Source organism: Tetranychus urticae, chromosome 2 (assembly GCF_039701765.1).
Source record: "Tetranychus urticae isolate SD_2017Ah chromosome 2, NJAU_TeUrti_SD_1.0, whole genome shotgun sequence".
Lineage (NCBI taxonomy): Eukaryota > Metazoa > Arthropoda > Arachnida > Trombidiformes > Tetranychidae > Tetranychus > Tetranychus urticae.
Genome location: NC_142959.1, coordinates 13,823,310 through 13,833,235, shown reverse-complemented (window position 1 = coordinate 13,833,235; position 9,926 = coordinate 13,823,310). Strand labels below are relative to the sequence as shown.

General features: G+C 33.4%; 2 protein-coding genes across 2 annotated transcripts; one reads left to right on the top strand and one right to left on the bottom strand.

Annotated features, from left to right (window-relative positions):
• The first annotated feature begins 3,586 nt into the window (after window positions 1-3,586).
• LOC107364074 (uncharacterized) lies at window positions 3,587-6,555 on the top strand. Its single transcript, XM_025162306.2, has one exon. It carries the CDS (start codon window positions 3,587-3,589, stop codon window positions 5,771-5,773), a length of 2,187 nt encoding a protein of 728 aa, XP_025018074.2. The 3' UTR covers window positions 5,774-6,555.
• On the bottom strand, window positions 6,475-9,860 carry LOC107364064 (catenin alpha). The gene is made up of 3 exons (XM_015931367.3): window positions 9,668-9,860; window positions 7,260-9,590; window positions 6,475-7,188 (listed from the first exon to the last, which is right to left on the bottom strand). The coding sequence occupies exons 1-3, from the start codon at window positions 9,725-9,727 to the stop codon at window positions 6,913-6,915; spliced, it is 2,667 nt and encodes an 888-aa protein (XP_015786853.1). The 5' UTR covers window positions 9,728-9,860; the 3' UTR covers window positions 6,475-6,912.
• Between the last annotated feature and the right edge of the window lie 66 nt (window positions 9,861-9,926).

Below are 9,926 nucleotides of genomic sequence, written 5' to 3'. Positions count from 1 at the left end.
GTTGGAATATAATTTGATTGAAAATTCAACTCAACATGTTTATTAATTTAGTCAAGATGAGAGAATCTGAAGTTTCCATGGAATGAAACTTTTCTCTTCTTTTCTCAATTTTCTTATTGTGATAATGTTCATGTTCATCCTTTGCTCATGGGAAATGGTTTTGAGGGGAAAATCTTGGTTATTTTACATGAAATGAGAAGATGATTTTTACCTTTTTTCGACTCTTTTTCTCTCTCTCTCTTTACTCGATTCATGTTTAATTCAAATCTTTTGGCCTCTTCAGGGAAAGTAAAAAGTAAAAGGTAATATTGTTCAGTTTCATCTGTTGAATGTTTTATGATGACAAAATGGGCGAGTTTTAATTTTAATAGAAATAAGGTGAAAAAAGGAAAATCCAATTACAGGTTTCGCTGTTTTTTCACCTTCGTTTTTTTCACTCTTCATTTGCAGTGGCAGTGTTAATGAACATGATATTTTTTTGTTGGTTTAGTGTTAACTGTTGATGTGATTTTTCGCTTTTTTTCACTTCTTTTTTACTTCTTCAAAGATTCCAAGTGAACTTGAGCAAAAAGTAAATGTAAACAGTGAAATCTCAATTTGTTGATAACCTAAATAGGATCATTGAATGTCAACAATGTAAAGAGGAAAATGGTTCAATCGACAGAAAATCGAACAGAATTGTGTCTGGAGTCTTTTCATGTTTTCGAGGTCCACTTTATCTTTTAACTGATTTCCAATGAAGCAACCGTCTACTTTTGTAAAACCTTTTCGTGATTCTGTCAAAGTTGGACAAAAATTGATTGGTAGAACATGAAATTTTTCGTAAAAAACAGATCGTTTTCAAGACTCAACTTGCATGCTGAAAATCAAGACTGTTTCAGCGAGCCTAACTCATCAACCATCAATAGATTTGAAAGTCGTAAACAATCGTCGATCATTATTCGTCCAATGTTAGTCAAGAAACGAAATTTGTTTAGTTTCTTTAAAACCCAAATCAACAAAATTAACTCTTGATTTCAGTTGTGAATGGAAAGTTCAACCGACTAAAGAGTTTAGACTTTTTCTGAAGTTTTCAATGAAGTTTCAGAAAATATCTAAAGTCTTTAGTCTGAAGTTTTCGTCGAATTTCAGCAAATTTTAATTCGAGTCAATCCAATGCATTTGCTGCTTTGATGTTGTTGGCGTAAGATATTGATTCTGCTTTGGGCGGAATTTTTATTTTTATTTTTTATTTATAATTTTCAAGTCTAAATCAACAAAATCTAGAAAGAGGAAAGAGAACTGAAAATAGCACAAAATATAAAAAAATGTTCATTTTCTAGTTAAAATATATTTATCTCTTGCCATTATTATTCTTGTCATGTTATTAGTTTTTTTAACTCGACATTATGTTGCTCTCCCTGTAATTCAAAAAGTTGCGTTTAATAGGTTTTTACCTCGAAACATTTTCCATTTTAAAAATTTCTATTACAATAAATAATGGTTATCATTGTTTATTGTTGTTGCAAGTTTTTAAACGTCAATGTCAACATGAGAAGATAAAACAGGGAAAAAGTATAAAATTATCTGAAAAGAGACGAAAAAGAAAACAATTACAATTTAAAAAGGAGAATCAAATTTTTGGTTTTTTTTTGGGTTAAAAGTTTGGATATCATGATGATAATGAAGATGAGGAAGACAAAGAGACATGAAATGCCCTCAAGAACTTTTAATATCGTCACAGTTAGCATTGTTATCAAAACTCTACCATTACAATGATAACAGAAGCCTATGAGGAGAATGAAAAATTTTATATTAAAGTAAAGAAAAGATTATAACTAATGTCATAAGTTATGTTATTCACATTATCTCGACAATTAACTTTACCATGCTAATGGAAAATACGAAGCAATTTAATAAAAGGTTCAACGTTTGTGCACATTTCTAGAAAATTTGACGATATTCCAACGATAATCACTTGACGACGTTTTCGTTGAATGCATGGAATGAAGAGCGAAGGCGATTGAATCTATAAAAATGATTGACTTTACAAAATCGTTAAATGCAAAACCTTTTCATTCAATTTGCTCTTCATTTACACAACTTTCGCTCTGAATTCATCAAAATGATTTGATATTTTCAGAACAAGATATGAAGCTCAATATTGGTAAATTTAAATTTGAATTTTGGGGCTAGAATTGAATGTAATCAATTAAAGCAAACAAAAGCATTTTTCAAGCAAATCCGTTGATCATGGCAGAACTCATTTAGACTTGTGATGTAAATATTGAAATTGATTACTGAGCCATTAAAGCTTGCTTTAAATCATCCAAATTATTTAATATTCATAACTGATCTACTTTTATTCACAAATAATGTCAGCCTAACAAATGAATCTTAAAAAAAAGCTGACTCGCCCTGTATAATGAATATTTGTCTAAATGATAATGCTAATCATAATTTACCATCAACTCTGAAACATTTTACTTGGATTATTATCATAATCATCATTATTTTTCTGTGGTCTTTTGTAAATAACTTAGTAATACAATAAAGAAAGAAAATTAATATTGCTCGTAATTCAGCTCAACTCTATTCAGTGAAATGATGCTTTGAACAATATTTTTCTTCTTTTTTCATCCAATTTCTTAGTGTTTTTTTTCTTCTTCTGCACCTTCTGTTATTTTAATCACAATAATCATAAAAGTGTTAATAAAAAACAAAGATGTAATGAAATAATCATACATTTTGTACATGAATAGCAAGTAATACTAAAAGAATCATATTTTTTTGCTGTTGATCAATAAAATAATACAGAAGTAAAAGCGAACCTTAAGTGTCTTTATTAGGTTAATGACATTCCTTTTCATCTTATTCAAACTTTCAGTGTTATTATCATTATTATTCAATGGAATGAGCTCTTATTGTTTTCCTCAATTCACAAGATTATCTAAATTATTGTAGTTTTGTTTCCTCTCTTGTTATCGCTTTCAATAAAAGCTGCTCAATCACAATGAACAAACATGAAAATTGACAAAAAACAGTCCATTGATTGTCAACACATTTTGTATCCTTGACCTTTCTTGTTTCTCATTGTTGCCATTTTCAATGCATTTTTAGCTTCATCTGGTCAAGAAAAAGCAACTTTTCATGAACAGGAAAAAGAAACATTTTCACCTTTACTTTTCAAGTTACACTTTCACCTCCACAGGTTCAAGTTAATGTGATAAACTACAAATAATTTTTTGTCTCTTTTCATTGTAGGTTGCAACTGGACTACCAAAGGATATTAATTTTCAAGCAACTTGTTGATTCAATGATAAATGGATAGAAAAATGTTGAACTATGAGTTGACCAAGGGACAAGTTGATGATAAAATTGACGAAAATTGAAATATATCTGGAAATGCGATTATAAAGGGCAATATATTCTGAAGCTGATAAACATTTTGTGTAATTTGTTGAAAAATATTGAAATACTTTTGGGTTTAAACCCAAAAGACACCAAACAATGAGCTTGATTAGACTTTATCATCAGTGCCACCATCGATACCATTACTTTTACCATTATTGTTATTGTTGTTGTTAATTGTGTTTAATGTGAAATCATGGCCGATCCAATTGGTAACATACTTGAACCAGGTCTCAATGGTTACAACAATTTGAGTTGGGTAAACAATTGTATGCTTCAGCTTGGGTTAACCTCAATGGCCGATCATCTAATGGGCAACATAAGCCAAGCCTATGACAACTCAGGCTTGCCTTTAACTTCATCTACATCGTCACTTGCTTCTTCGGTTTCCACCTCATCTTCACCGCTCTCCTTGTCTTTTCCTTCTTCGCCCTCTTTAACTACTTCCTCTTACGGGTCATCGTCTCCGTCTTTACCTTCTTCGCTGTCCAACTCTTTAACCTTTAATCCAGCTTCGACCCTCAATTCAACTTCATTAGAATCTTTATATTTAAATTGTACTAATTCAACTTTACCAATTTTCACTGAAGATGCCTTCATTGGTAGTTATTCAGCCTTGGTACTTGAGTTTACCAAAATTTTGTACGGCATTGTTTGCCTGGTTGGACTTTGTGGCAACACTTTGGTCATCTATGTGGTTCTACGCTTCTCCAAGATGCAAACAGTGACCAACATGTACATCTTTAATCTTGCCCTGGCCGATGAAATGTTTCTCATAGGTTTACCCTTTCTGATAGCCACTGTTAAATATAAATCTTGGCCTTTTGGTCGATTAATGTGTCAAATTTACATGATAACAACCTCAATTAACCAATTTACTTCTTCCCTTTTATTGACCGTTATGTCCGCTGATCGTTACATTGCCGTTTGCCATCCAATATCGTCACCACGATATCGAACACCATTTATTGCCAAATTTATTTGCCTCACCGTTTGGACAGTTTCAGCTCTCCTAATGGTTCCCATTTTCATGTACGCCAACGTCCTTTCCCATGAACCAAAGAACACTTTATCCTGTAACATTGTTTTCCCTGAAAATGAATACATGAACGGTCAGAAGGCTTTCACCCTTTACTCTTTTACCCTTGGATTTTTTATACCTTTTATCCTCATCTTTTTATTCTATTTTCTGGTCATCTGTAAATTACGAACCGTTGGACCCAAAAACAAATCAAAGGAAAAAAAACGCTCCCATCGTAAGGTGACCTACTTGGTACTCACAGTGATTACCGTTTACGTTGGCTGTTGGCTTCCCTATTGGATAGGACAGGTTTATATAACCTTTCAAAAGCCCAACGTCCGTCACTCAGATCTTTGTGTATCCATATTGTTACTCGCAGGTTGCCTCTCGTACGCCAATTCAGCGGTAAATCCAATTTTGTACGCTTTTCTGAGTGACAATTTTAAGAAAAGTTTTGCCAAAGCTTTTACTTGTGCTGCAGGTAAAGATGTAAATGCAGCTTTACATGTTGAAAATTCAGTTTTCCCAAAGACAACTCGAGGCTCAACTAAGGGTACAACTGGTGCCGGTCTAGGAGTTGCGGGCAATGCTTGTGTTCCTGGCTGCAGTGGCAGTGGATGTTCAGGTAAACTGAATGGTGACCCAAGCGGAGGTTCGAGAGTAGGAGGAGAGACTGAGATTGCTCATCAGGGAAGCTCATTTGGTTGTAATCTTGGTTCTTCATGCCAAGGTGTTTACGTTGATCATTTATCGGATTCACCGTCAATGAATCTTACCCAGAGACTTTTGGTAACCGGTCAAAGTGTTACTGCAAGTGTCAATGAAAGTGCTCATTCAATGGATATAAATAGTTTTTCACATCAAAATGGTAACAAGTGTATTACAAATTGTTCCCAACAACAGCAACAGCTAATTGATCATGATAGTGAGGCAGTTACTCTTGTTAATCTACTTTACCACCAAAACACTACAGAAACAAACATTATTATGACTGATGATGATGATAGAGTTGGCTTAAATCATGATCAAAATGAGGATAACGATGAAGATGATTATGATGATTATGATGGTGATGATGGAAATAATGTTGAGCTTATTAATCGTAATAAAGATGTTCACGAGTTTATATCATTTACTCCTGAAGCTTCTCAAGGAATTATTAATTTCTCTTGTTGTTCAGATGATGATCCAGTTAATGATAAACCAAGGAAAAATCATCATGGACTGTTTAGTTCGAGTGCATTAAAATCACGATTATGTAATGGCATCCGGTCTAATCGATCATCAACCAGTAATAATAACAGTAATAACCCAAATGATCATCAGCATCACCATCCTCCAGCAGATCCAACTCATCTTTAATAAAACATTGAAGCAACACCATTAACAAAGATATAAACTAAAATAATAACAATTTAATAAATGCTACAACAAAACCAATAAACAATAGCAATCAAGCTAATAATGGAATTAACTGAATTTTCAAATTCAATATTGAATAAGATGAATTATATTCACCTTTGAATACAAAACAAAATACAAATACAAACCAAAACAATTTGTACCTACTTCAACTAGCGACATCTGCTGGTTACATTATAACCTGTTGTTTTTTCTCAATAAAACACCGAAATGGTTAATTAACCAGTAAAAAAGCAGGGTAATTAAACCAAACAAATTGGAATACTAATTGAAAAGATTGTAATAAAATTGCGATAAAAAAGCCCAAACTAACGCATATAAATAAGAAAATATCAAAACTACTTTGTGTTAATATTTCAACTAATCATTCTACTTCTTAATTTATTATTATCTTTATCCATGATTAACTTGACTATTAAATGTATCTATCATCATCATCATCAGCCTTACCTAATGAATCAATGTTAACCAAAATTGAAAATCAACTTCAAAACCCGCCATCATTATTGAGCCATCATTTTGTTTTTGGTACAAACACAGCCAAATCAAACCATTCAATTGACCAAAAGATTCGGATAAATTATGATTTTGTTTCCCTGTTTAATTGTTTATTGAAATAATTGTATCAGTTTAGGGATGGATTGCTTCAGCAAAAAATGTGAATTTGATTCAGTACGAAATCAAATCATTGTTTTTAATAAAAAAAGTTATTCAATTTGTTAGTTGCTGTCCAAACTTTTTCACTCCGCTAAATGCATTTAACGAAATTTTTGATTATCAAAAAGTCAGATTCATGATATTTTTTGATTAGCAGCTCCTGTAAAATGGAGTTGTACAAGCTGATAAATACATAAATGTCGATTGTATAAATTATAACTTTAAAAATTGTGTTCTTTCGTAAAATAATTTTTTACAAGTAATAAATGCCAGTTGTAACCAAAAGGTTGAGATTTTTCAGAATGCAAATGATTAGGTAGATTATGAAGAAAAGGCTCTCATGTTTTGATAAAAAATATTAAAATGGATTGGAGTTGAATGCACATAGCGTTTAGGTATGATAATATTTTTACTCGAAGGCTTTAAAAGTCATCTGTTTGAAATTGGCTCAATGCTTTTAAGGGGGAATCAGTTCTTTTGGTTGAGCCTTTTCGAACTTTAGCCCTGGCCTCTTCTGGCTTTTCTTTACGAACCAAAGGTTTCTTTTCCGGAGCTCGCATCTTCCAAACAACGATTGGTGAACTTATGATTCCACCTCGGGTATATTTTGTTGACGCGACATAAGAAGCTTTAACAGTGAGAACCACTGCATTCATCAAGTTTTTGGCTGCCTGGATGAGGGATGTTGCGCTGTCCAACTGTTGAATAAAGTAAAAATAATTATTAAGAGAAATCTTTTCTTTAAATTTAAATAAAAAGTCTGACTTACCCCTGATACAATTAGATTTCCTGATATGTTTTGAACATCGGCCTTTACTTTTGAGGTAATATTTAATTGTTGACAGTAAAGTTCAATTCTCTTGAGATAAGCAAGTAAATCTTTCTTAGTATCTGATTCAGGACATTGTTCAGCAATTTGACCTGCTAGTTTATCCAATGTTGTTCCTAACTCGGAAATCTCTTTAGCTTTACTGATGACATCCATTGTTGTTTTTAGCGGACCTTTACCTCGAGTGAATTCAGTCATTTCAATCATGATGAAACACATTTTTTTAGCAATAACAACAATGTCATTTCCCTTTTCGTCCCATTTTGCCACTTCTCGATCAAATCTTACTTTTTCGGTCCTAAATGTCTCAAATTGTGCGGCAATCTTTTGTTTTTCTTCTTCAGGTATCATCCTATAGGCTTCTCTTGTATTGGTCAAACCACTGATTTCAGGATATTCATCAAAATCAGTGACAACGCTTGATTTACTTCGAGTCTCACAAGTATTGTCTTCATACTCAATTTCAGTTTCAGAGTCCAAGTCATCAATTACTCGATCAAAGTGAACAGCTCGTCTAATTTCTTTCACTCCATCATAAACCATCCTAGAGGCGTCAATAAACTGGTTATCATCCAATTCTTTTAATCGATTATTGGATAATAATTCAACAGCCTTTTCCACTTTACTGGCAAAAGCAGGCATTATTCTATTTCTCAATTCAAATACAGCATTCATAACTCTTTCAGTATACTCGTTGGGTTCATAATTATCCATTTCAGCAGAGACGACATTACAAACTCGAGCAGCACGTCCTCTTATAGCTCCAGCCATACGATCGAGTTTATCTCCATCATGTTCATTGAGAGCCGAAACACATTCTTTAAAATCTTCTAGAATATGACTTTCGGAAACAGCTAGGAAATCATCAATTGTGGTGATGTCGTCAACAGCTTCAGTTAAAATACGAACTTGAGTTTCCCATAGATTTTTAAAGGCATCCATATTTTCAATAGCAACTTTTGATTTCGGCCGAGCTGCTAAGATTTTGGCAGCATTAATAACTTGAGGGCATAAGTTGTTGATTTGAAGGGCTGCATATCGCACCATACGAACACCTTCTTCGTTATTAGACATGCTACATGCAAGGCTAGCAACCTCCACCAATTTTTTAGCATGTTCATCAAACATTTTTTGGTAAAGCTCAACTTCGGCCTCGTCACCACGTCTAGCTGCTTCATCCAAAACGAGAAGAGGAACATTGGTTTCCAGGAAAGAATCTGATACATGGTCAATGACTGCCTGTCTCAATTGTCGTCGTAAATCTTTAGTTTTAATGGTCATCCGCTCAACCGCTCTTTCCAAGTTTTCAGAAGGCTCTTTCGATCCAACATTGGCGAAATATTCTGATAAAAGATCTTGAAGAGCTTGACGGACAGCATTGCATTCGACAACAATTCTTTCCTTCCTAATATCGCGAGTGCATGAAGAGTCTGCCATCAAAGCTGCACCACTAATGATTCTTTCCAATTGTGCTTCCAGGTCTGGTCGAGTCGTAGATTCATTGTACGTCAATGGTTCCATCATGATTCTTTCATCAAAGTCGTCTAAAGCTGAAGCCATTTCTCCAGGGAAATCATAGGAATCGCCAATGCCTTTGGGTTTATTACCTTTGGCAACATCTCTCACAGTGTTCACAGCTTCACAAACTTGTCTAAATATGAAATCACGATTCTCTTTAGCAGCAGACAGTTCAGGATGACGAACAAACACCTTAGAAGCTGTTAAAAGCATCATACTGTTTTTCTTGAGGACAGCCCTAGCAGCACCAAGATCATCACGCAATTTAGAATCTTTTAGCTCATTTTGTCTTTTAGCAGCATGATAGAATAAATTATTGGCATTCAAGCCAAACTTATTGAAGTTCTCGATCAACTCATCATGACTGTTAGCGTTGGCAACGTTGTTCAAATCACCTTCAACGGCTTCCAAAGATTTTAATAAATTTTTGACGTCTACACTGTCAGCCAGAATTATAAGTTCAGCGACACGAAAAAGTAGATTTCTTGCGTTTTGGACCATTTTGCTCCTTTTAGCTGACGAAAAGGGATCATCTGCAAAATCACGAGAAGCTTCACACATATTTTGTCCAGCCTCACGAACTTTTTCTATGCACTTATTCATCTCTTCTTGTATGTCATCATTTTCACGGGCAATTTCTTCACCAATACTGATGAAATTCTGAATCGATTTTTCAACTGTGGCAACTAAAACTTGTGGTCTCTTTGATCTCCCACCTTTCCTTTTTTCTTGATTGTTCACCAGTGTAGTAACCTAAGATAGATAAAAATATAATGAAATATTAGAAATCTAAAAATAAAAAAAATACTAACAAGACTTAAAAGACTTACCTCAAGAACTAATGGAGCCAAAGCTTCCTCAATTGAACGGGTTTCTATTTTTAATGCCATTTTGAAATTTTTCTAATTGATTGAAATATGGTATCAAATGATTTGAATGAGTAAATTACAAATGTAAAAAATAAACTAATTAACCAGGTAGAAAATAAAAGAGATTCAAAATTTGAGAATGATGGATAGTGAAATATTTGTTTGTTGCTTATTTTCATGAAAATCTCTTGTCAAATGGAAACAGAAAATTAGAGGGAGA

Bases quoted from the DNA above. Each gene is read 5' to 3' on its own strand.
- LOC107364064 (XM_015931367.3), bottom strand. From the start codon at position 9,727: ATGGCATTAAAAATAGAAACCCGTTCAATTGAGGAAGCTTTGGCTCCA. The intron at 9,591-9,667 runs GTAAGTCTTTTA...TATCTATCTTAG, and splicing joins TGGCTCCATTAGTTCTTGAG to GTTACTACACTGGTGAACAA. The intron at 7,189-7,259 runs GTAAGTCAGACT...TTTATTCAACAG, and splicing joins GAAATCTAATTGTATCAGGG to TTGGACAGCGCAACATCCCT.
- LOC107364074 (XM_025162306.2), top strand. From the start codon at position 3,587: ATGGCCGATCCAATTGGTAACATACTTGAACCAGGTCTCAATGGTTAC.